This window comes from Dendrobates tinctorius, unplaced genomic scaffold (genome assembly GCF_039654945.1).
Source record: "Dendrobates tinctorius isolate UK_male_01 unplaced genomic scaffold, ASM3965494v1 ptg000026l, whole genome shotgun sequence".
Lineage (NCBI taxonomy): Eukaryota > Metazoa > Chordata > Amphibia > Anura > Dendrobatidae > Dendrobates > Dendrobates tinctorius.
The window spans coordinates 15,785,125-15,813,030 of NW_027361694.1; the positions used below are offsets into that span (position 1 = coordinate 15,785,125).

At 45.1% G+C, this 27,906-nt stretch overlaps 1 protein-coding gene across 1 annotated transcript in view; it reads left to right on the top strand.

The window, feature by feature from the left end:
• Positions 1-27,906, top strand: part of SLC15A1 (solute carrier family 15 member 1) — a 121,633-nt gene that overhangs the window by 58,254 nt on the left and 35,473 nt on the right. Inside the window, exon 17 of the mRNA XM_073569541.1 lies at positions 5,259-5,405. Coding sequence (XP_073425642.1) covers positions 5,259-5,405 — 147 coding nt within the window. The remainder of the gene's footprint in view (positions 1-5,258; positions 5,406-27,906) is intronic.

Genomic DNA, 27,906 nt, shown 5'->3' on the forward strand with positions numbered 1-27,906 from the left:
TATAACAAATTATAATGATTATATTGCACATAAAAACCATGCATCTAATCCTATCCTGTGTGATACTGACTTCTGAGCCATGTATCTAATCCTATTCTGTGTGATACTGTGCTGAGCGGCGTATGTAATCCTATCCTGTGTGATACTGCCTGCTGAGCCATGTGTCAAATCCTCTCCTGTGTGATACTGACTGCTGAGCCGTGTATCTAATCCTATCCTGTGTGATACTGGGCTCTCCCTGCAGTCTGTGTCAGAGGGTGGTCTGTGTTGGAACGGTAATAAATTGTGCTATTTCCAGCTTTACAGAAGGACGATAACACCATAGAAATTATAAGAATAATAAGCCTCAGTTACCACAACTGTCTACAAAGAAAACTGTTGCTGATAGCAACCAATCACAGCTCATTTTTCATCTTTTAAACAGCTCTGGGACAGCGTGGCGAGTTTTGAGTGGCGACTTTTGTGTTTCGACTTTTATGTGGCGAGATTGGTGTATGTGTGGTGAAATGTGTGCTGAGGTGTGGTATATGTGTTGAAGCACGTGGTAGTGTGTGGCGCATTTTGTGTGTGTGTTCATATCCCCGTGTGTGGTGAGTATCCCATGTCATGGCCCCACCTTAGCAACTGTATGGTATATACTCTTTGGCGCCATCACTCTCATTCTTTAAGTCCCCCTTGTTCACATCTGGCAGCTGTCAATTTGCCTCCAACACTTTTCCTTTCACTTTTTCCCTATTATGTAGATAGTGGCAAAATTGTTTGGTGAATTGGAACGCGCGGGGTTAAAATTTCACCTCACAACATAGCCTATGACGCTCTCGGGGACCAGACGTGTGACTGCGCAAAATTTTGTGGCTGTAGCTACGACGGTGCAGATGCCAATACATAGACTTTTTCCCCATTATGTAGATAAGGGCAAAATTGTTTGGTAAATTGGAACGCGCGGGGTTAAAATTTTGCCTCACAACATAGCCTATGATGCTCTCGGGGTCCAGACGTGTGACTGTGCAAAATTTTGTGGCTGTAGCTACAACGGTGCAGATGCCAATACATACAATTTTTCCCCATTATGTAGATAGGGGCAAAATTGTTTGGTGAATTGGAATGCGCGGGGTTAAAATTTTGCCTCACAACATAGCCTATGACACTCTCGGGGTCCAAACGTGTGACTGTGCCAAATTTTGTGGCTGTAGCTGCGACGGTGCGGATGCCAATCCCGGACATACATACATACAGTGGGGAAAAAAAGTATTTAGTCAGTCAGCAATAGTGCAAGTTCCACCACTTAAAAAGATGAGAGGCGTCTGTAATTTACATCATAGGTAGACCTCAACTATGGGAGACAAACTGAGAAAAAAAAATCCAGAAAATCACATTGTCTGTTTTTTTTTTCAATTTATTTGCATATTATGGTGGAAAATAAGTATTTGGTCAGAAACAAAATTTCATCTCAATACTTTGTGATATATCCTTTGTTGGCAATGACAGAGGTCAAACGTTTTCTGTAAGTCTTCACAAGGTTGCCACACACTGTTGTTGGTATGTTGGCCCATTCCTCCATGCAGATCTCCTCTAGAGCAGTGATGTTTTTGGCTTTTCGCTTGGCAACACGGACTTTCAACTCCCTCCAAAGGTTTTCTATAGGGTTGAGATCTGGAGACTGGCTAGGCCACTCCAGGACCTTGAAATGCTTCTTACGAAGCCACTCCTTCATTGCCCTGGCGGTGTGCTTTGGATCATTGTCATGTTGAAAGACCCAGCCACGTTTCATCTTCAATGCCCTTGCTGATGGAAGGAGGTTTGCACTCAAAATCTCACGATACATGGCCCCATTCATTCTTTCATGTACCCGGATCAGTCGTCCTGGCCCCTTTGCAGAGAAACAGCCCCAAAGCATGATGTTTCCACCACCATGCTTTACAGTAGGTATGGTGTTTGATGGATGCAACTCAGTATTCTTTTTCCTCCAAACACGACAAGTTGTGTTTCTACCAAACAGTTCCAGTTTGGTTTCATCAGACCATAGGACATTCTCCCAAAACTCCTCTGGATCATCCAAATGCTCTCTAGCAAACTTCAGACGGGCCCGGACATGTACAGGCTTAAGCAGTGGGACACGTCTGGCACTGCAGGATCTGAGTCCATGGTGGCGTAGTGTGTTACTTATGGTAGGCCTTGTTACATTGGTCCCAGCTCTCTGCAGTTCATTCACTAGGTCCCCCTGCGTGGTTCTGGGATTTTTGCTCACCGTTCTTGTGATCATTCTGACCCCACGGGGTGGGATTTTGCGTGGAGCACCAGATCGAGGGAGATTATCAGTGGTCTTGTATGTCTTCCATTTTCTAATTATTGCTCCCACAGTTGATTTCTTCACTCCAAGCTGGTTGGCTATTGCAGATTCAGTCTTCCCAGCCTGGTGCAGGGCTACAATTTTGTTTCTGGTGTCCTTTGACAGCTCTTTGGTCTTCACCATAGTGGAGTTTGGAGTCAGACTGTTTGAGGGTGTGCACAGGTGTCTTTTTATACTGATAACAAGTTTAAACAGGTGCCATTACTACAGGTAATGAGTGGAGGAAAGAGGAGACTCTTAAAGAAGAAGTTACAGGTCTGTGCGAGCCAGAAATCTTGATTGCTTGTTTCTGAACAAATACTTATTTTCCACCATAATATGCAAATAAAATGAAAAAAAACAGACAATGTGATTTTCTGGATTTTTTTTTCTCAGTTTGTCTCCCATAGATGAGGTCTACCTATGATGTAAATTACAGACGCCTCTCATCTTTTTAAGTGGTGGAACTTGCACTATTGCTGACTGACTAAATACTTTTTTTCCCCACTGTACATACAAACAAACATACACACCCACATTGAGCTTTATATATTAGATAACACCGTCCCTTATTACGCATCATCCTCTCTAGTTATATATGGTGCCGTCCCTTATTATATAGCTTCCTCTGCTGTTATGTACAGTGCTGTCTCTTACTTAGTGTATTCTTGTTAATTTTGTTATTCAAAGTGCCCTCTTTTATTACATAGTCCCCTCTCTTTTTAGATATAAAATGACTGCTGATGGAGGAGCCGGTGATCAGACGTCTAGTCCATAAGCTCCTCCAGCAGATAAGAAGCTTTCCCATGCTCCATCAGACATCATTGCATTATACATCTAACAAGACAGGTCGGTATGTAATAAAAAACAGGGTTCTATATAATCCAATATGTAAGGGACGGTACTGTACATAACAAGAGAGGGCACTATATAATAGGGGACGGCAATATACATAATAAAGGAGACTATGTGATATATATATATATACAGTACATGTATGTGTGGCTATATATATATATGCTGTGTGTATATATATATATATGTATGTAGCTTTGTCACCATAAAAAGGGGCCCAGACACATTTCTTGCACAGGGGCCCCAAGCTGTCAGTGTCCCCCCTGGTTAGGACTGTCCCGAATAGGGTCACTGTGACATGTTGGGATGGCTTTTACATTTTTTAATCAAAATTATACCAAATAAGCACCCTATATTATTTTTACGCACTATTGCTGTTTGTTTATTTACTGCAAAATATTTGCTTGTTATGTTTTAATGTTGGATTTTATACATTTCTCTTGGAAAACCAATGTGCTGTTCACACGTTCAGGTTTTGAAAAACACATTGTGATAGAAAAGAGAGTGCATATTGAAGCTCTCATCAAGAATCCGCCCAGAAGAAGTCACTAGCCAATCAAAAACTCCTATAAAACCTCTTTAGGAAATCAAAAACTCCTTCAAATGCCCGAAAGGGTATGTGCACACAACGTGTTTAAATCAATGGTGGAAATGCCTGAGTTTTCTTTCATAAAGCTGGCAACGTGTGTTTTTTTTCTCACAAACTTGTTCTGAGTTTTCCCTATTGAGTTCAATAGGTGAGTTAAAAACAACAAGAAAGCCACAATCTTGTAAATCTTATTGTGGCTTACTCGCAGATCTGCAGCAAAATCTGCAAATCTAGCTAAATGTTAAAAAAAACAAAAAAAAAACAAAACTATTCTTGGAGCTTAAAATAAAAATAAAATGTCATTATACTCACCTGCTCTGGACATCCATTGTCAGTTCTTCTTTGTTCCTCCCCTTTTCTTGTTACCCCTCACCCCTTCTGGCCCTCTATTGTTAGGGTATGTGCACACATAGTTTTTTGTCTCTGCGGATTTTGTAAAGAAAACCACAGGATATCCGCAGGACAAAGTGCTGCGGTTTTTCTGCGGTTTATCTGCGGTTTATCTGTGTTTTTCTGTGGTTTTGCCCTGCGGTTTACACCTCATAATGGATGAGGTGTAAAACTGCAGCGTTTCTGCACCAAACAATTGACATGCTGCGTTTTGAAAACCGCAGCAAAACCGCGCGGAAAAAAACGCAGCATGTGCACAGCTTTTTTTTATTTCCATAGGAAATAAAGGTACTGTACAACGCAGCAAAATCTGCTGCGTTTCTGCAGAGCCAAAAACGCTGCGGAAACGCAGCAGAAACCGCAAAGTGTGCACATACCCTTAGTTCTTCTTTGTTCAGCCTCTTCTGATGACCTCTCCTTACACATGACCATTGCAATTCTGATATATCTTAGGCTAGTTTCACACTAGCGTTAGGAGGCGCAGCGCAAGTCGCCGTGCAGCTCTGCCCCCTGCCGCGCCCCCTCCGCTCAGCTCCTCCTATGGGCGCATGACGCTGCATGCGACCTGCGTACCCTATCTTTAGCGTTGGGTACACAGGCTGCGCGCTGGTATGCTTTTTGGCGGCGCATGCGCCTTTTGACGGTGCGCCGAGCACACCAAAATGCAACCTGGTGCGTTTGGCGCACGTCGGCGCACCGTCAAAAGGGCTCATGCGCCACCAAAAGCATACCAGTGCACAGCCTGTGTACCCAATGCTAAAGATAGGGAACGCAGGTCGCATGCAGTGTCATGCGCCCATAGGAGGAGCCGACAGGAAGAGGGAGCTGCATGGCGGCCGTGCGCTGCACCTCCTAACGCTAGTGTGAAACTAGCCTTAACTACCCAAAGTGTTTCTTACTAGCTGGAAATGTGGAAATCTTCAGTAAAGTCTACGAAGTCATTGAGTTGTCGCCTTACCGAATATATTGAATGATTTTTAAGTATAAATGTAACACATCATTTTGGACATAAAGTTACAGACTATAATAACATTAGGTATATAATACAATTTGTAGAGACAAATAACATTTTTATGACTTTTTATTATTTTTTAGGCAAGTGGATATGAGAATCTTCCAATTAAGAGTACAATTGATTTTACCTATATGAACGTATCACAAAAGTTTTCACTTGATGCCTTTTCTGCTGGATACCGATATACGTTCATTGTTTCAAAAGACATTGATGTACAGGCAGAGTGGGTGAGTACACTTACCAGTCATACAGATATTTGTAAGATTTATTGTACATTGAATCTCGTTCACAAACATGTCAAAGCTTGAACTGAATAAGCTCAAAAAGACTGAACTAATTCAAAGCAAGACGTTTTGGCATTGCATCTTATTTGTTCATTCTTTTCAGCATTTTTTAAGCACTTATTCAGGCGCACGTTAGGTGAAATCTGTCTGAAAGAGACAACGTATGCACGTAACCTAAATACCAGGTTCACATGAGCGTATCGAGAAATCAACAGAGTTTGACGCAGAAAACTCGGATGATTTTTTTCTCTCACTTTTCATTCACGTGCAATCCGTATGTAATATGTTTCTTACAGCAGAACCTATTTATAATTTATAAGATCATTTACAATTTCCTATGTTAAAGAATTACAATGTATCCATAAAAATTAGATGCTATACCAATGTTCTGTATGGGATCTTTTTTTCTGCACTCCCAAAGATTTCAACGGGCGAGTCAACATTTTGAAGAAACTAGTACAGGCTGCGATATTTTTTTTCACATGCAGATTTGGTCAGTGAGAAAAAACTCTCATGTGAACAGCTCAATTGAATAACATTGGTTCGTATGCTGTCAGTTTTGTCAGGAACATTACTCGGACCGAAAATGCATTAGTGTGAATCTATTCCACTGCATATGCCTTTTTATATGGGCTTGTGCACACGACCATAATAATTGAACGAGTGTTATCTATCATTTTGATGGATAACACTCGTCCCCATGTCATGTAATGTGGGAATGCACCTGTCCATTTTTTTCGTGGGATGGATTCGGTCCAGCAAAAAAGATTGCAGCATGCACGATTTGCCTCCAATCGAAAGGCACTTGGCCATTCATGTCTATAGAAAACATCGGACCGCATTTGGATCACGGAAACGCTGAATGTAGAAGAAGGGGAAAGTTATTTTTTTTTGCCCACATTCGAGAAAATCGGGTCACAATATGATCAGACTCTGATCATATCGAATTTCCCAGATGAGAAAAAATTGGTTGTGTCATTCTAGCCTCTCACTCTGTCTCTGTCCTTACGGGGATCCAAGTACCCGAGCACCACCCGATACTCTGCACTGCTCGCTACTCAGTCAAGCACCCCGATGCACGATCAAATATCGAACAGTGCCGAGCACGATTGCCCATCACTAGTTAGGAGGTCTATTTGGTTTTGTCAAAGCCAAATTGACAGGCCGGATATTGAAGACGTATGCAAAAGTGTCATAATGCATAGATCACAGATGCAACCACAAAAACAAATTGTTTAAAAAAATATATATATATATATTTTCCCTTCACCCATGACAGCACAATGAGAGAGGGATCCGCCCCGCCAGGACAGGAACCTACTGAGATATAAGGGGCGGCACCTCTCCCCCGCTTCAGTTGGGTTCCTGTCCTGGAAGGAATCCCACTGTCGGCGGTGCCTGTCATGGGCGAAGAAAAAAAAACAAGGGCCCCAGGCCCGTCCCGGTGCGGGTAGAACAGGTGCCTTACCTGTAGCGCCAGCAATCGGGTGCTGGAGGCACAGTCCTTGGGGTCCTCCGGGGCTCCGGGTTCGTGTGGGTGCAGGTGCGATCCCGGTGGCTCCTGGAAGCCCCCACTGCCCCGCCCTCCCCTCGCGCGTGCCGCATCTTGATCCCCCAGGCGTCTGGCAGGGGAGAGAGGCGGGCGCATTCCGGCCGCTGACGTCAGCGGTGCAGAGGATGGTGGATTCGCCGGCTGATGTCAGCAGAAGGCGACGGTTTCATTGACGCCGGGTGCGACGCCGGCTGGCTTTCTGAAGCGGTCGGCCAGCGGTCGCAGGGGGAGGGGAGGAGACACCCACCAGGACGGAAGCCACATTTAAATGAGGAGCTGCGGCAGGGCAGGCGGTGCAAGAGTGGAGTAAGAGCAGGAGAGGTCCTTGTCTCTGCCTCCCTCACAGCCCTCCGGCCGCAAACATGGAAGCCGCTCGAGCACCAGCCGCCCTAGCCGCAGGTCGGGAGATTCCTCAAGGTCCAGAGAGCACAGGTCACGTGCTCCGACGCAGCCTCCTAGTCCGGTACCCTTGATTACGGGTGGTGAGTGATCTTCGTGAATGCTAGCATTTATGTTAATAGGGTTACTCTGTTGTATGTTTGACCCCGTAGGAAAGGCCCAAAAAAGCAGGAAGTAAGAAGAATAATAGGGACTGTGCCATATGTAAAACGGCCCTAGCAGGAGACTGGCAGAAAGACCTCTGCGCCAGTTGCATTCAGCGGACCATGGCGGAGGAAGCGCCTAGTTTCGTGGCTAATCTGATATCGGCCCTTAGGTCGGAAATGGAGGGTTCAATTAAGACCCTATTGAAAAAAGAGAGGAAAGGTAGAAAGAATCCCCCTAGTTCTCCCTCAAATTCCTCTTTGGCCTCGTCTCCAACAGAACAAGCATCCTCCTCAGACTCCTCAGACAGTGACACAGGGGGTAAGCCATATTTCCCGGTAGAAGACACAGATGCTCTCCTAAAGGCCATTAGAACAATGATGGGGCTACAGGAAGAGAAAGTGGCTAAAACCCTAGAGGACGTTATGTTTGGGGGGCTCCAAGAGAGGAAAAATGGACCTTTCCAGTGAACGAAAAGATCCAAGCGCATATTGAGAGAGAGTGGAGGAAACCCGAAAAATCAGGGGCTCTTCCCTCCACCTCTAAGAGACGATACCCCTTTGAGCACAAGGATGCGGAAATATGGGACAAGGTCCCAAAGATAGACGCAGCGGTATCCAGGTCTTCTAAAAAATCGGCCCTGCCCCTGGAAGATTCAGGGGTTCTTAGGGACCCGCTAGACAAGAAAGCAGCTTCATATTTGAGGCATGCATGGGAAGCGACAGCGGGAGGACTAAAGCCGGCGATAGCAGGCACTGGAACGGCATGCTCCCTGATGATCTGGCTGCAGCAGTTAGAAGAGAAGCTAACATCAAAGGTCCCAAGAGAGATGATATTGGCAGATATGTATCTCTTGCATGGGGAAGCAGTTTTTTTTAGCAGATACCTCGGCAGATTCTATGAGGTTGACGGCTAGGGCGGCAGGATTATCAAATGCTGCCAGACGTGCACTATAGCTTATAGGCTGTCCAGGTGACCTGCAGTCTAAAGCTAAACTGTGCTCCCTCCCCTGTGATGGTCGGTTCTTATTCGGGAAGAACTTAGACGATATCCTGGAAAAGGCAAGCGATGGGGAAAAAAGGCTTCCCCAGGTTCCCGACAGAGCAGAGAAGACAGCCCTTTCGGAGGGGTGGAAGATTCAATAGGTGGCGTCCTCCGGCCGACAGAAGAAGATGGGAGGATAAAAAGAAAAAAGAGTCGGGATTTGTTTGGTGGGGGTACCGCCACCTCAAAAAAATCGCCACAATGACGCCAGTATTCCAGTAGTGGGGAGATTGGCACTCTTTTCCCAGGCCTGGGAAAAGATCTCATCCAATACTTGGATCCTCAGCGTCTTAAGAGAAGGTCTGAGAATCCCCTTTGTTCACCAGCCAAAAGCCATGTTTGTCATTACCCCTGTCAGAAAGGCAACCAAAGAACAGTTGGCCTTGGAAGCGGAGATCCTGAACCTGATAGACAAGCAGGTCCTTTACGAAGTCCCAGACACACAGAAGGGAAGGGGGTTCTATTCACCTCTTTTTCTGATAAATAAACCAGACCAATCATTCAGGACAATTATAAACCTCAGAGGACTCAATCTGTGGATAAGGAATCAGACCTTCAAGATGGAGTCGGTGACTACGGCCTTAAAGCTACTACATCAAGATTGTTTTATGACCGTAGTCGATCTGAAGGATGCATATTATCACATCCCTATCCATCCTGATTACCAGAAATACTAGAGGGTAGCGCTTTATATCCAAGGCGTACTGAGGCATTTCCAATTCAGAGCTCTTCCATTTGGCATATCTATAGCCCCGAGGGTTTTCACCAAGGTCATAGCGGAGGTAACAGCCTTCCTCCGGATTCACGATACGGTCATAATACCCTACCTGGACGATTTCCTCATAGTGGGCAGCTCAGAGGACCACTGTACAGCACAGTTGAGCCGGGTGACCGACACCTTACAAGAATTAGGGTGGATAATAAATTTCAAAAAGTCAAAACTATAACCCCTAAAGCAACAGACCTTCCTGGGTCTTCCTGGGACTCAGGACAGCAGGCGTGTCTGCTTCTGGATAGCAAAATAGAGAAGGTGCAGAACATGGCTTTGGCTGCCCGAAACCAACCTCAGATGACGTTGAGGAAGGCGATGTCTCTTCTAGGTACCCTGACGTCCTGTATTCCGGCGGTCAGGTGGGCTCAATTTCACACCCGTCAACTCCAGTGGGAGATACTATCAACACAAAGATCGCTAAGAGGGCGTTTAGAAGGAAGGCTGGAGCTTTCCTTAGAGACCAGAGACTCTCTCAACTGGTGGCTGGACAGTACAAACTTGGCCTCAGGAATACCTTGGGACAAACAGACGACAGACGTGATTCTAACAGACGCAAGCTCCTCGGGGAGAGGGGCACACCTAAGGGGTCACGTAGGTCAGGGTTCCTGGACGCCTCAAGAAATGGGGGCATCCTCCAACCTGAGAGAACTGTGGGCAGTGAACAAAGCCCTAAGCCACTTTATTCCCCTACTCAGGGGTCGCAATGTCCGCATCATGTCGGACAACAAAGTAACGGTGGCGTACATCAACCACCAAGGGGGTACAAGATCACGCTCCCTAATGAAAGCAGCAGACGACATCCTTGGCAGAGCGGAGCAACACTTACACTCCTTAACAGCCTTACACATAAAAGGGGCAGAAAACATAGAGGCCGATTTCCTGAGCCGCAATACTCTGAGGCAAGGAGAATGGGCTCTAAATCGGTCCGTTTTTCAAAAAATAACACAGCTTGGGGGAAAACCAGTGATAGACCTCTTTGCCAACAAGCACAACAGGCAAACAGAAAGGTTTTGCTCACTAAACTCGAGGGAAAATCCATGGGCAGTGGACTCATTGCACATTCAGTGGAACTTCAGGCTAGCCTATGCATTCCCCCCAGTGGCTCTGATCCCAACGGTTGTCAAGAAGATCAGGAGCGATCAAGCCAGAGTGATTCTAATAACCCCATTTTGGCCAAAAAGTCCCTGGTTTACTCTACTGCGGAGAATGTCCCTCTCCGATCCATGGGTTCTGCCAGAAATCCTGGACCTACTAGCTCAAGGCCCAGTATTCCACGCTCAAGTCAAAGGATTCCATCTGATGGCGTGGAATTTGAAAGGTCACTTTTAAGGGATAGAGGTTTCTCTCCTGGGTTGGTGGCCACCCTGCTTAAGAGAAGAAAACCGGTGACTACTAATATCTACGGCAGAACATGGCATAAATTCCTACAGTTCCTAGGTAAGCCGTTAGAACAAGAACCTCCGATTAGTGCCATCTTGGAGTTTTTACAATAGGGGTTGCAGCTGGGGTTTGCAGTAAATACGCTTAAAGTTCAGGTGTCTGCACTAGGGGCGCTCTATAACTGCAACTTGGCAGCAAATAGCTGGATAACCAGATTCATCAAATCTTGTCATAGGGCTAGACCGATTCCAATACCCAGAATAGCCCCCTGAGATTTAAACCTAGTACTACAGGCCCTTACAAAGGAACCATATGAGCCGTTACATCAGCTCCCCATAAAATTTCTGACCCTAAAAACCATCATTTTAGTGGCCCTTACATTGGCCCGTAGAATAAGCGACTTGCAGGCTCTCTCAGTGAATCCACCCTATACACCAATTTTTTTCAGGACAGGGTGGTACTAAGAACAGACCCCGCTTATCTGCCTAAGGTAGCATCAGATTTCCATTGGGGTCAGGAGATTATCCTCCCATCCTTCTGCGACAATCCAAAGAATTCAGGGGAGGAAAAATTCCATAGTTTGGACGTCAAGAGAGCCCTGCTAGAATACATATCTGTCACTAGCCAGTGGAGGAGGTCCTAGTCCCTATTCGTAGCTTTTCAGGGTGCCAGGAAAGGCTATGGGTTTTCAAAAGGGACTATTGCTAGATGGATTAGGGAAGCCATTAGTGTAGCCTACTCAGCTAGTGGTGTTCCGATTCCTGACGGCATTAAGGCTCATTCCACCAGAGCCGTGGCGACCTCCTGGGCTGAAAAGGCAGAGGTATCGATTGATCAAATCTGTAAGGCCGCTACCTGGGCCTCACCTTCAACCTTCTTTGAGCACTATAGATTAAATCTATCCTCCTCTGCTGACTTAACCATTGGTAGAAGGGTGCTGCAAGCGGTGGTCCCTCCTTAAGTTGTTTCGAAGTCTCCAAAAATCTCTCAGGTGTGCTGTCATGGGTGAAGGGAAAACCACCATGATTACTTACCGGTAGCCGGTTTTTCCAGAACCCATGACAGCACCCGTATATTCCCCCCCTTTTCACCGTATGGGTGTGCACGTTTAGTAGGGTGCTTTTGTGTGATGTGGTGTTGGATTAACATGTACTAACCGGGAAGTCCTCTCAATGCTCTATAACCCAACTGAAGCGGGGGAGAGGTGCCGCCCGTTATATCTCAGTAGGTTCCTGTCCTGGCGGGGTGGATCCCTCTCTCAGGTGTGCTGTCATGGGTTCCGGAAAAAACGGCTACCGGTAAGTAACCATGGTGGTTTTGTTCTGCAAGTAGCAAAACATAAAAAGCAATGCCAATTTATCATAATCTTATCTACCTACAATATAAAGTATAATTTTATGTATGTTACATAGTAGACAGCGTAAATGTGGCTTCCGCTATTACAACCTACAAAAATAGTTAGCAAAAGATTATGAATAAATTATATGTACGGGACCCTAAAAAATGCCATAAAAATTCATCTTATCCAGCAAAATAAATTCATGACTGCATTTTAGGATGCCTGCAATTTTATCAGCATGCCATTCTGTCTCTGACAGTCAACGCAAAAAGACCACAGTTGGACTACAGATCTCATTGTAAGGTTAGGGTCACACAAGGGTATGCAAAATCATCCATTTTCTGTCCATATTGTGTTTTGTATGTCCTTTTGTTATCGGCATTGCATCCATTTGTTAGGTTTTTTACATCTTGCATGCCATCCGTATGTCAAATTTTGACATCAGGGTTTTTAAAAATAACATTTTCACACTTTGACTCTAAAAAACGGTTAAAATATGTTGACAAAGTATAGATGCAATGTATGACATATGATGTGTCATCACTATATTAAATGTCTGTGATTAGAGCTAGTAATATTTTAAATGTTCTTAAAACATGCAAGGGTAAAAAATTTAAAGGCTTTGTACAAAGTTTTAAGTATTACCCTATCTTAAGATATTGAATAACTTAAAGAGGTATTCTCAAGTTGTCTCTTTAGCAGCTTATTGCTCACCAGCCTTCTTACACTCTCCTCAGTTCCTGGTTGCTTGAGGAATGGGAGTTTCACTTTGAGTGACAGTTTTAGTGAGATGCTTCAATTTGCTGCTACACATTATTAGCATGTCAATAATTGTTATGAGTTTACCCTGTTATCACTATATTTACATATAGACATAACAGAGACATTCAGCTACTGTATGAAATTTTCTCTCTGTGCCTTGCATTCTGTTTGTTGATCTTTCATTTCCTGACCTTGGACCTCATACTGACCATCCATCTGTTTAACCCCTTCTACTATAAACCCGATATCTCCTGCTATTCTGACATCGGAATGCATCCTGACTACGCCTTTGTCTTTTGCTTCTGTGTATGACATACCCTCCTGGCTTCTGACTGCGAAATGCTTGACTATCCTATCTTACTGCTTGTCCTTGACTTAGGGTCACAGATAAAAGCTCTCAGAGCAGGAAAATGACAGCAGATAAAGCAACTCAATTTCAAACTTGCTTATTTTCATGCTGACTAATTGATAAAAGAAAAAATATATATCTTTGTAACGTGTTAGCCAGTGTTATCTACTAACTGATAAAAAACAATTTAATAACATGAGGATACCCCTTTACTGATTGCTGGTAGTAGTCTGACACACAGCAAAAAATAAGTTATTTTAAATCTATCTACAGGAGATAAGTTAATAACTTTGTACAAACACTTTGCAACTATAGGTAAGGATAAGAAAATACACAATGATTTTTTTTTAAGAAAAATAATGAAGCTAAAGCATTTTGGTGCACATTTTTCTCCTTCAGCAACATTTTCCACATTGTCAAGGATAACAACCCTGAGGGTGATGCAGATCCCACCGCTGCCACAAATTTGTCAAAGATAACAGCCAGGGGTGTCAAAGTGATCCTTTCACTGTTACCACTTTGTCACAGATGACGCCAGAGAGATCACACAGATTTCACTGCTGCCACCAGTTTGTCAGGGGAATGCAACTCTGCTGCCTCCAATCGTCGGGACAATTATGCAATTGACTGACGAGTGATGGATTAGTCATCAGCTGTTTCCACTAAGTTGGTTATTGGGGAACTCCCAGTGAGCACATGTGTATGTATGCATGTGTATATGTGTATATATATATATATATATATATATATATATATATATATTACAGTTGTGATCAAGAGTTTACATACCCCAGCAGAATTTTTGCTTTCTTGGCCTTTTTTCAGAGAATATGAATGATATCACCAAAGCATTTTTTCACTCATGGTTTGTAGTTGGGAGAAGCTATTTATTTCCAAACTTCTGTGTTTTCTCTTTTTAAATCATAATGACAACCAAAAACATCCAAATGACCCTGATCAAAAGTTCACATACTTCATTTCTAAACACAGTGTATTGCCCCCTCTAACCTTAATGACAGCTTGAAGTCTTTTGTGGAAGTTGTGGATGAGGCTCTTTTTTGTTTTCAGATGGTAAAGCTGCCCACTCTTCTTGGCAAAAAACCTCCAGTTCCTGTAAATTCCTGGGCTGTCTAGCATGAACTGCGCACTTGAGATCTCTCCACAGTAGCTCAATGATATTGAGGTCAGGAGACTGAAATGGCTCCAAAACCTTCACTTTGTTCTGCTGTAGCCAATGACAGGTCGACTTGGCCTTGTGTTTTGGATTGTTGTCATGTTGGAATGTCCAAGTATTGATAATAGAATAGTGGGCGCACACCTATCAATCAATGAAGTAAAAATATGCAAATGGGGTGCAAAACCTGGTCTCCATACAAACATGTGAGAAAAGGAGAGAAAAACCGAGACCTATAATGGTATGCACAACCACAACGTAAAATAGAAAAACCTTTATTGCACCGCAAACATGAACAAACATTAAAACCAATTAAAAATATCGATACATAGCAATCAAACTACACCCCCTAGTATGACTTCCCCTGACTAAGCTGCCGAGCGCAGCGATACTCGTGGGGTCTCTCCACACCCCCCTTTTCTTCTTATTGTGGACCCGCATCTATATGGCTTTATTATAAGCCTCTTTTTGCGCTACTATTGTGACTGGGATTATCCTTATCCTTTTCATGGCTATTATGTCTTTTTCATTCGCCGGCATTAGACCGTCAGTTACCAGGTTGTATACCTATTTCCTCTTGTGAATGCAAGAGAATCTTATGATCTTTTGGTCTTTGGTGGTGTGCTTATAGATTGGTTCATTTTATATAGATAATTGTTAGCCTTTTGCTCATATTACTATAGGTTATCACCATGGAACCTACACTCATGGCACGCACATGCTGCCATATAACTTGGTATTATTGCTATAATGGCATATTTGTAATCATTGTCAGGACTTCGCATTGACACATGGTTTGCATATATGAATATCACTTTTTTTTTTGCACTATGTGCTGATTTCCACATGTGCCTTATGTATTGGGTAGCTCAATTATCATTGTTATTGATGGTGGATTTTCCACAGATTTGATTCATACTAGGGGGTGTAGTTTGATTGCTATGTATCCATATTTTTAATTGGTTTTAATGTTTGTTCATGTTTGTGGTGCAATAAAGGTTTTTCTATTTTACATTGTGGTTGTGCATACCAGTATTGGTCTCGGCTTTTCTCTCCTTTTCTGGAATGTCCAAGTATGTCCCATGTGCAGCTTCCGGGCTGATGATTGCAAATTTGCCTCCAGTATTTGATGATAATGTGCTGCATTCATCTTTCCTTCAACTTTGACCAAGTTTCCTGTGCCTTTGTAGCTCACACATCCACAAAACATCAGCGATCCACCTCCGTGCTTTACAGTAGGAATGGTGTTCCTTTCTTCATAGGCCTTGTTGACCTCTCTGTAAATGTAATGTTTATGGTCATGGCCAAAAAGTTCAATTTTGGCCTCATCACTCCAAATAACCTTGTTCCAGAAGTTTTGAGGCTTGTCTCAGTGCTGTTTTGCGTATTGTAGACGAGATACTTTTTGGCATTTACACAGTAATGGCTTTCCTCTGGCGACTTGACCATGCAGCCCATTTTTCTTCAAGTGCCTCAAAATTGTGCATATTGAAACAGCCACATCGCTAGTTTTCAGAGAGTCCAGCATTTCATCTGATGTTATTTGTGGGGTTTTTTTTGCATCCCGAACAATTTTCCTGGCAGTTGTGGACAAAATTTTTTGTTGGTCTAAGTGATCGTGGTTTTGTTTTTACAGAGCACCTGATTTTCCATTTGTTAATCACAATTTGAACGTTGCTCACTGGCATTATCAATTCCTTGGATATCTTTTTGTATCTCTTTCCTGTTTTATACAGTTCAACAACCTTTTCTCGTAGATCCATTGACAATTCTTTTGCTTTCCCCATGACTCACAATCCAGAAATGTCAGTGGCTAGATGAAAGATGCAAGAGTCTGTCTGGATTCCAGAAACTCACTCAGCTTTCATGCACACACTGATTACAAGCAAACAGGTCACAGGTGAGGATGTTATCTTTCGTAGCCATTCAAACCCATTTGTGTCAACTTCTGTGCATGTTATCAGGCCAAAATCACCAGGGTGTGTGAACTTTTGATCAGGGTAATTTGGATTTTTTTGTTGTCATTATGATTTAGAAAGAAAAAACACAGTAGTTTGACAATAAATGGCTTCATCCAACCACTAACCATGAGTGGAGGAAAAGTTTAGGTGCTATAATTCATATTTTGTGAAAAAAGACCAAGAAAGAAAAAATTCTGCTAAGGTATGTAAACTTTTGAGCACAACTGTATGTGTGTATGTGTGTGCATATATATATATATATATATATATATATATATATATATATACATATACTGTATACACACAGGGTGGGCCATTTATATGGATACACCTAAACAAAATGGGAATGGTGACAGTTTTCTTACATAGGGTGTCTTACATTGAAATCTGCTGCAATGACTCGGGTACTGCGTTCACCAGACATCAATACAATTTCTATCTGCTCCTCATGTGTTAAACTGCGACATGTCAATGGCTGTATACAAAGAGAAACTTGTAAATAACTTATGAAAGAATAAAGTTATGTCAAAACCAAGCACACCATTGTTTTTCTTGTGAAATTCTCAATAGGTTTGATGTGTCACATGACCCTCTTCCCATTGAAAAAAATAAAGTGGCCGACTTCAAAATGGCCGCCATGGTCACCACCCATCTTGAAAAGTTTTCCCCCTCCAATATACTAATGTGCCACAAACAGGAAGTTGATATCACCAACCGTTCTTATTTTAGTTAGGTGTATCCATATAAATGGCCCACTATATATATAACAAACAGGAAGTTGATATCACCAACCGTTCTTATTTTATTTAGGTATATCCATATAAATGGCCCACTATATATATATATATATATATATATATATATATATATATATATATATATATATATATATATACACACACACTACCGTTACAAATTTTGGGGCATCCAGACAATTTGTCTTTTTCACGAAGACACACTTTTTTTTAATCAAATGAGTTGCCAAATGAATTGAGAATCTAGTCCAGACATTGACAAGGTTCAAAAAAAAGATTTTTATTTAAAATAAGAATTTTCTCCTTCATACTTTGCTATCGTCAAAGAATGCTCGCTTTGCAGCAATTACAGCATTGCAGACCTTTGGCATTCTAGAAGTTAATTTGCTGAAGTAATCTGGAGAAATTTCACCCCATGCTTCCAGAAGCCCTTCCCACAAGATGGTTTGGCTTGATGGGCACTTTTTGCGTACCATACGGTCAAGCTGCTCCCACAACAGCTCAATGGGGTTGAGATCTGGTGACTGCGTTGACCACTCCATTACAGATAGAATACCAGTTGCCTGCTTCTTCCCTAAATAGTTCTTGCATAATTTGGAGGTGTGCTTTGGATCATTGTCCTGTTGTAAAATGAAATTGGCTCCAATCAAGCGCTGTCCCTAGGGTATGGCGTTGCAAAATGGAGTGATAGTGTCATGATCCAGTGTTGGATCTGGCGGTATTAAAAGCACAAAGTGAACTTTTTTTACTTTGGTTGAGTTCAAAGGTGTTTTGACTGTCCCCGGTGGTGGTTAGTGGTATCGCACCTTAGGTTTAGGTTAATGTTCTTTTAATTATGGATCAGGTGTGACACCCTATAAAGGTGTGCTCAGGGTGTTCACTGACCGCTGGTGATATTTCTTTCTGAGTTGTTGGAGAGCCTGGTGGAAGGATGGAGCGGGATAGGAGTCCTGCGCAGTCAGCCAGAGAGGATGAGTGCCAGCTAATGGTGTCTGCAGGAAGGACTGGCATGGCTTGGTGGAGTCGCAGTTTATGGTGTCGGCGGGAAGTGCGGGCATGGCTTAGAGGAGTGGCGACTAGGAAGAGAGTTGCACTCAGCATGTTCGACTTGGTTGCTGACAACTGGACTCGAGCATGCTTGGATTCTTGGCAGAGGCTGGACTCACCTTGGGACTGCTGCAAGTGGTGATGGACTCTGCTCCCAGGCTGCACGATGGTGACGGATCCAGTTATGTGATGGATCAGGGTGGAGGAGAAGATGCACACAGGTGGTGGGCTCTGTTGCTAGGAGCGCACGCAACAGAGCAAAGATAAGTGGTGTTTCCCCTGTTTTGTCTCTTTCCTCATGTGTGTTATTAGTGCAGTGGTGGGATTAGTCTCCGCACCGACCCATTCCCTAGTGAGGGTTTAGGGTCAGGGCGAGCAAGGGCGTTAAGGTACGCGTGCGGCGACAGGTGCGGAGCCTGTTTAGGGAATGTGAGGAGTGTAGGGACACTGGCTCAGGGGAGTGCAGGAGGTCTCCATTTCCTCATTCCCTATCGCAGGGCCCACCATTGTTAAAGTTTCCCAGGTTCCCCCCTTATTATTTAAATTCGCCGTACTGGAGGCGGTGTTTCCAGAAATGTATATGTTAACGTGTAATACCTAAATTCGCCAGGTGGAGGCGGCGTATCCACCTGCACGTACTATTATTTAAATTCGCCCCACTGGAGGCGGTGTATCCAGGGTCACGTGTGTTATGGGTTTGCCTTGCGGCATCATCTGCATCCTGACACACGTGACCATGACATTATCACCAGCCCATACTTTTTTTTTCTGGTGAGCTTTGGCCATGTGGAGACCTGTGGCAATTGCTGCCGGGCCTCACTGAGGTGCAGTGGGGAGCGGCATGGTGTGTTAGAGCCGCTGCAGCAGCAGTTATCAGGGTCTGGGGCCCCTGCTCAGATAACCAGAGAAACAAAAATGGCGGCTGCGGTCTGGCAAAAGCCCCTAGAGTCGCTGCTGGGGAGCGGGACTTGCTCATGCACGGGGAGGTACCCAGGCAGGTGGGAGGAATGGTGCCCCACGGAGCTGCCTGGTATTCCCCGAGGTGAAGGGGTACATCCCTGTGGTGAGCAGACTAGGTGTATAGTCGCTGCTGGGGAGCTGGACTTGCTCTTGCGGGGGACGCACCCAGGCAGGTGGGAGGAATGGTGCCCCACGGAGCTGCCTGGTATTCCCCGAGGTGAAGGGGTACGTCCCTGTAGTGAGCAGATTGGTGAATAGTCCGCGGGGCTCATGCCAAATCTTCGATGCCGCCCCTCCTGGTCGTGTGGAGGCGACCAGCGAGTGTATATATTTTCCTCCATATTCCTGCGGCTATGGTACTAAAACCCCCTAGAGTCGCTGCTGGGGAGCAGGACTGGTTCATGCAGGCGGGCGCACCCAGGCAGGTGGGAGGAATGGTGCCCCACGGAGCTGCCTGGTATTCCCCGAGGTGAAGGGGTACGCCCCTGTGGTGAGCTGACTGGTGTGATAGTCCGCGGGGTTTTACGCCAAATCTTCATACCATCGAAGAAGCCGCCCTCCTGGTCGTGTGGAGTCGACCAGCGAGAGTATTTTTCCTCCATTTCCCGGTCCCCTTCTCCTCCTGGTGTGTGCAGCAGGTGTGCTGCGGGGGAGTAGGGACAAATCTCTACCCTCGCCATTAACCAACCCTAAGAGGCGCAGTCCTCATGGTGAAAGGGTTGGAGGGTGGTGTCCCTTGGTGAATAGTGGGGGTGTGAGTGTGGTGACACAGGGGGACGCCTCTGTTGAGTCCAGAGTGAGTTCACCAAGTTATGACATATGTATGTGTGCAATAAACGTTCAGGTCCGGACCTGTGTGTGAACGAGCATGTATGGGTGCCACCAAAAAACATCTTGGAAATGTGTTGTGGAGTCTGATCAGCTCTTAGCATTCATACACATACATAAACTCGTTCCCCAGGTCGGCGCTGTGGAGATGAGTGGTGCCTCCAAAATGAACTTTATTGCCAATACCAGCGGTGCGTTTGTCATAAACCTGAAGTGTCAGGGAATGGTGGGGTGAACTCAGGGTCTGGGCGTCCCCGCTGTAGGTGTTTCCCTAATGAGGGGTGGTCTTGAGGGTCCAGAGGCCCCTCATTAAGGAGGGGATACTGTCATGATCCAGTGTTGGATCTGGCGGTATTAAAAGCACAAAGTGAACTTTTTTTACTTTGGTTGAGTTCAAAGGTGTTTTGACTGTCCCCGGTGGTGGTTAGCGGTATCGCACCTTAGGTTTAGGTAAATGTTCATTTAATTATGGATCAGGTGTGACACCCTATAAAGGTGTGCTCAGGGTGTTCACTGACCGCTGGTGATATTTCTTTCTGAGTTGTTGGAGAGCCTGGTGGAAGGATGGAGCGGGATAGGAGTCCTGCGCAGTCAGCCAGAGAGGATGAGTGCCAGCTAATGGTGTCTGCAGGAAGGACTGGCATGGCTTGGTGGAGTCGCAGTTTATGGTGTCGGCGGGAAGTGCGGGCATGGCTTAGAGGAGTGGCGACTAGGAAGAGAGTTGCACTCAGCATGTTCGACTTGGTTGCTGAGAACTGGACTCGAGCATGCTTGGATTCTTGGCAGAGGCTGGACTCATCTTGGGACTCTGTGTACTGGACTGCTGCAAGTGGTGATGGACTCTGCTCCCAGGCTGCACGATGGTGACGGATCCAGTTACTGTATGTGATGGATCAGGGTGGAGGAGAAGATGCACACAGGTGGTGGGCTCTGTTGCTAGGAGCGCACGCAACAGAGCAAAGATAAGTGGTGTTTCCCCTGTATTGTCTCTTTCCTCATGTGTGTTATTAGTGCAGTGGTGGGATTAGTCTCCGCACCGACCCATTCCCTAGTGAGGGTTTAGGGTCAGGGCGAGCAAGGGCGTTAAGGTACGCGTGCGGCGACAGGTGCGGAGCCTGTTTAGGGAATGTGAGGAGTGTAGGGATACTGGCTCAGGGGAGTGCAGGAGGTCTCCATTTCCCCATTCCCTATCGCAGGGCCCACCATTGTTAAAGTTTCCCAGGTTCCCCCCTTATTATTTAAATTCGCCGTACTGGAGGCGGTGTTTCCAGAAATGTATATGTTAACGTGTAATACCTAAATTCGCCAGATGGAGGCGGCGTATCCACCTGCACGTACTATTATTTAAATTCGCCCCACTGGAGGCGGTGTATCCATGACAGATAGCCTTCCTTATTCAAAATCCCTTTTACCTTGTACAAATCTCCCACTTTATCAGCACCAAAGCAACCCCAGACCATCATATTACCTCCACCATGCTTGACAGATGGCGTCAGGCACTCTTCCAGCATATTTTCAGTTGTTCTGCATCTCACAAATGTTCTTCTGTGTTATCGAAACACCTCAAACTTGGATTTGTCTGTCCATAACACTTTTTTCCAATCTTCCTCTGTCCAATGTCTGTGTTCTTTTGCCCATTTTAATCTTTTCCTTTTATTAGCCAGTCTCAGATACTGCTTTTTCTTTGCCACTCTGCCCTGAATGCCAGCATCCCGGAGTCGCCTCTTCACTGTAGATATTGACACTGGCGTTTTGTGTGTACTATTTAATGAAGCTGCCAGTTGAGGACCTGTGAGGCATCGATTTCTCAATCTACAGACTCCAATGTACTTGTCTTGTTGCTCAGTTGTTCAGCGGGGCCTCCCACTTCTCTTTCTACTCTGGTTAGATCCTGTTTGTGCTCTCCTTTGAAGGGAGTAGTACACACGTTTGTAGGAAATCTTCAGTTTCTTGGCAATTTCCCACATGGAATAGCCTTCATTTCTAAGAACAAGAATGGACTGTCAAGTTTCACATTAAAGTTCTTTTTTTCTGGCCATTTTGAGAGTTTAATGGAACCAACAAATGTATTGCTCCAGATTCTCAACTAGCTCAAAGGAAGGTCAGGTTTATAGCTTCTCTAATCAGCCAAACTGTTTTCAGCTGTGCTAACATACTTGCACAAGTGTTTTCAAGGGTATTCTAACCATCCATTAGCCTTCTTACACAGTTAGCAAACACAAAGTACCATAAGAACACTGTAGTGATGGTTGTTGGAAATGGGCCTCTATACACCTATGAAGATATTGCATTACAAACCAGACATTTGCAGCTAGAATAGTCATTTACCACATTAGCAATGTATAGAGTGTATTTCTGAAACATTTAATGTTAGCTTCATTGGAAAAAACCTGTGCTTTTCTTTAAAAAATAAGGAAATTTCTAAGTGACCCTAAACTTTTACACGATAGTGTATACAGGTTGGCCATTTATATGGATACACCAAAATAAAATGGGAATGGTTGGTGACCCAGATCAGCACGCTGAATTTGCAGAATGGACAAATTGGAACAGGACCCTCAGTTTACACAGAATGTTATGTCCTCACTGAATAAGGCAGATTTTATTTGCAGTTATACAGATCAGCTAAACCGCTATACCGGGGTCCAATAAGGAGACTGTAGGTTGAGTCTGTGCTTTTATTGTACTTGATATATTGGAGCCGTGAAACTACAAGCAAAACATAATATATACAATCAGTCAGTACAGGGTACATCAAGATTACATATTATACATTAATAGTTGACCATGGGCAGGACTAATTAACCAGGCTAATATAGGACAGGGATTAGCTACAGAAAGCATGAATACGTACCAGCGATGCAATCGCAAGGGGAGATGAAAAGATGAGATGCTTCCAGGATGCAGGCTGAGGGAAAATGGAGGAAAGTGAGGAAGATACGGGCTGAACTAACCATAATGCTTTGCAAAGGCTACCAGAATGCACTGCAAAGCTTACCAGAATGCACTGCAAAAAGAGGGAAAGAATGAGACTTCAAAGTGAAAGTAAAATAAAACAATAAGACTGTGGTTATGACTCTGGTCACTAGAGGGAGCCAAAAACACTGAAAACAATACAGTCTATGTACATTTAGATTTCTCCATATTCTCACCAGTAATCACTGTAAATATAAACGAACAGATAATCAAAGATTATGAATTAAATGTCGGAGACAGAACACTCCCGTCTGGCATCAACGAATTATTATTATTATTATTATTTATTGTTATAGCGCCATTTATTCCATGGCGCTTTACATGTGAGGAGGGGTATACATAAAAACAAGTACAATAATCTTAAACAATACAAGTCATAACTGGTACAGGAGGAGAGAGGACCCTGCCCGCGAGGGCTCACAATCTTCAAGGGATGGGTGATAAAACAGTAGGCGAGGGTAGAGCTGGTCGTGCAGCGGTTTGGTCGATCGGTGGTTACTGCAGGTTATAGGCTTGTCGGAAGAGGTGGGTCTTCAGGCTCTTTTTGAAGGTTTCGATGGTAGGTGAGAGTCTGATATGTTGTGGTAGAGAGTTCCAGAGTAGGGGTGATGCGCGAGAGAAATCTTGTATGCGATTGTGGGAAGAGGAGATAAGAGGGGAGTAGAGAAGGAGATCTTGTGAGGATCGGAGGTTGCGTGCAGGAAAGTACCGGGAGACGAGGTCACAGATGTATGGAGGAGACAAGTTGTGGATGGCTTTGTATGTCATGGTTAGGGTTTTGTAATGGAGTCTCTGGGCAATTGGGAGCCAGTGAAGGGATTGACAGAGGGGAGAAGCTGGGGAATAGCGGGGGGACAGGTGGATTAGTCGGGCAGCAGAGTTTAGAATAGATTGGAGGGGTGCGAGAGTGTTTGAGGGGAGGCCACAGAGCATGAGGTTGCAGTAGTCAAGGCGAGAGATGATGAGGGCATGGACTAGGGTTTTTGCAGATTCTTGGGTGAGGAATGAACAGATGCGTGAAATATTTTTGAGTTGAAGTCGGCAGGAAGTGGAAAGGGTTTGGATATGTGGTTTGAAGGAGAGATCAGCGTCAAGGATTACTCCGAGGCAGCGAGCTTGTGGGACTGGGGAGAGTGGGCAGTCATTTACTGTAATTGATAGGTTCGTAGGGGGGGTCACGTGAGATGGGGGAAAGATGATGAATTCTGTTTTGTCCATGTTGAGTTTCAGATATCTAGTGGAGAAGAAGGATGAAATAGTGGACAGACATTGAGGGATTCTGGTTAGTAGGGAGGTGATATCTGGTCCAGAGATGTAGATCTGTGTGTCATCAGCATAAAGATGATACTGAAAGCCATGAGATTCTATGAGCTGTCCCAGGCCAAAGGTGTAAATAGAGAACAGCAGGGGCCCAAGGACTGAACCTTGTGGGACTCCGACAGATAGGGGGCGAGGTGAGGAGGTGGTGTGTGAGTGGGAGATGCTGAATGTCCGGTCTGTTAGGTATGATGAGATCCAGGAGAGGGCCAAGTCTGTGATGCCGAGGGATGAGAGGGTCTGTAATAATAGGGAATGGTCCACTGTGTCAAAGGCAGCCGACAGGTCCAGGAGGAGGAGGACAGAGTAGTGTCGCTTGCTCTTGGCAGTTAAGAGGTCATTGGTGACCTTAGTAAGGGCAGTTTCAGTGGAGTGGTGTGACCGGAAGCCAGATTGTAAGCGGTCGAAGAGGGAGCAAGAAGAGAGATGGGAGGACAGTTCAAGGTAGACGTGTTGTTCCAGTAGCTTGGAGGCGTATGGGAGAAGTGATATAGGGCGATAGCTAGATACAGAGGATGGGTCAAGAGAGGGCTTTTTGAGGATAGGTGTGATGGAGGCATGTTTAAAGCTTGAGGGGAAAACACCAGTTGTTAGTGATAGGTTGAAGAGATGGGTTAGGGTTGGGATGAAGACTGTGGTGAGGTTTGGGATGAAGTGGGATGGGATCGGGTCGAGTGCACAGGTGGTGAGATGTGATCTTGAGAGTAGAGTGGAGAGTCGATCTTCTGTAATGGTGGAGAAGTTGGTTTTGAAGGTGGAGGGCTGGGAAGTCGGGAGGAAGGGCTCTGGGGGTTGTTGACCAAAACTGTCCCTGATGTTATCAATTTTCTGCTTGAAAAATGAGGCAAAGTCTTCAGCTGAGATGAGTGGGGAGGGAGGAGGTGCTGGGGGGCGGAGGAGAGAATTGAAGGTGTTGAATAACTGTTTAGGGTTGTGAGACAGGGAGGATATGAGAGATGAGAAGTAGGTTTGTTTAGCTGTGGCGAGTGTGGTCTTGAAAGTAGTGAGGGACTGTTTGAATGCGATGAAGTGCTCGTTGGAGTGGGATCTTTTCCATCTGCGCTCAGCAGCCCTGGAAGCTCGCCTCAGCTCTTTGGTCAGGCTGGTGTGCCAGGGCTGTCTGTTGATTTTGCGAGTTTTGGTATGTGTAAGTGGGGCAGCGGATTCCAAAGCTACAGCTATTGTGGTGTTATATAGAGCGGCAGCGTCATCCGCATTGTGTAAGGAACTTATATCTGTAAGAGGGAGGAGGGATTCAGAGAATGAGTGTAGGTCAAGGTGTTTAAGATTCCTGCGAGGGTGTGAAAGTTTGTGGGGTGGGGATTGTAGACATGGAGTGAAGAGGGAAGAGAATGTGAGCAGGTTGTGGTCAGAGAGAGGAAGAGGTGAGTTAGAGAGGTTAGATAGGGAGCAGAGGCGGGTGAAGATGAGGTCCAGTGTGTGGCCATCTTTGTGGGTGGCTGTAGAAGACCATTGAGTGAGGCCGAAGGAGGAAGTGAGAGATAGAAGTTTAGTGGCAGCTGAGAGGGAAGTGTCAATGGGGATGTTGAAGTCACCCATGATGATAGTAGGGATGTCCGCGGAAAGGAAATGAAGTAACCAGGTGGTGAAGTGGTCAAAGAAGGTGGTGGCTGGCCCTGGGGGCCGGTAGATGACAGCCAGTTGGAGGTTGGAGGGGGAGTAGATGCGCACAGAGTGCACCTCAAAGGAAGGGAGGGTAACAGAGGGTGGCAGTGGGATTGGGGTGAAGGAGCAGGTATCTGACAGGAGAAAACCAACTCCTCCACCATGTTTGCTGCTGGGGCGGGGGGTGTGAGAAAGGTGGAAGCCGCCATACGAAAGTGCAGCAGGAGAGGCTGTGTCAGAAGGGGTGAGCCAGGTTTCGGTGATGGCGAGGAAGGAGAGTTTGGTAGTAACAAAAAGATCATGGATGTAGGAAAGCTTGTTGCAGACAGAGCGAGCGTTCCACAGAGCTCCTGTTAGTGGGACTGGGGAAGCGGGGGCTGGGTGAATGGGTATAAGGTTGGAGAGGTTACGGAAGGTTGTGATAGAGTGTGGATGGGAGGTAGAAATGACTGTGGGAATGTGGTGAGGAGGACCAGGATTTGGAGAGATATCACCAGCAGTGAGAAGGAGCAGAGAAAGTGTTAGCAGGTGGGAGCAGGAGAGGGCATGAGGGGGCTGTCTGTGTTTGGAGACAGAGGATTGTATGTTAAGGAACAGTTTTGAGGCGGAGGTGAGGTGGATGGGGAGGATTGAAGAAGAGATGAACAGTTCCTTACTAGGAGTAGGGATTAGGGGAATTAGCAGAAAGTGAAGGATTATTGGGGTGAAAATGAAAACAAACAGAAACATTGTTTACAGTGACTGTACAGTTACCTTCAGTTCCCTTCTGGTTCAATTCTGGTTTTAATTCTTAAATTAATCTTCACACTTCTAGAACACACTTATAGAAATCACACTGCAGACTGAAGTCTTTATGCAGACTTGTGCTCTGCAATATATGTACAACTAAGTGCAGTCAGGTGTGAAGCAGAGAGGAGTGGTCTCTGCTCATCTTGGCCAGACAATTAAGAGTGGACCAGATGTATATGATCAAGCCAGAGTAAACAAGGTCATAAATAACACTGGGGTAAGCTGGGGTTAGCTGAAAGGCATACCATGTGAATGCTTGGTGCAGAGGCAAGTCTATGTGCAAAGCTGGGTGATGCACTGTGTGTCCTTCATAGACAGACAGCAGGAGAGCAGGGTGGATGGACATACCATGTGAATGCTAGGTGCAGAGGCAAGTCTATGTGCAAAGCTGGGTGATGCACTGTGTGTCCTTCATAGACAGACAGCAGGAGAGCAGGAGAGCAGGGTGGATGGACATACCATGTGAATGCTAGGTGCAGAGGCAAGTCTATGTGCAAAGCTGGGTGATGCACTGTGTGTCCTTCATAGACAGACAGCAGGAGAGCAGGAGAGCAGGGTGGATGGACATACCATGTGAATGCTAGGTGCAGAGGCAAGTCTATGTGCAAAGCTGGGTGATGCACTGTGTGTCCTTCATAGACAGACAGCAGGAGAGCAGGAGAGCAGGGTGGATGGACATACCTGTCGGAAGAATAGAGATGCTTGTTAGAGTGCGATAGTGGCAGGTAGCAGGGCACAGTCTGTATACATCCTTCTGGTTTTAATTCTTAAATTAAAAGACTTGACAGTCTTTCACAATGACAAGGTCATCAACGCCCAGATTAAGCCTAGCAGATTGCCACTTTGTCCGTGGGTTGCAAGGTAGACAAATATTGCTTCCTCCACCTGTCCCAGAAAGTTCTTGCAAGACTTTGTACCTGTCTCCATTGGCGCTTGTAGAGGTCCTTAGCGTCAAATCCTCTTGGAGGGGCACTGGACAGTCCCATTTTCTGGGTAAGGATAAGAGGGAATTTCTCCTTAAACTCCATTTAACTTCTTTGAGTCGGCCTCCTACTCTCACCAGGCTGTTGTCGATGAATGGGTCAAGTTTTCTCAATGCACTGCTCGCTGGTATTGGAGCTTTGTTAATAAGACATTGGATTTCCACAGAGTAGATTTCTCTTTGAATAGTGAAGATGATGTGGTTTCCGGAAAATTCTAAGTCCGAGGTAACATAGGTATTTTTACAGAGATGCCAACCTTTACATTTTTCTGTGTCACAAGCTCTGGT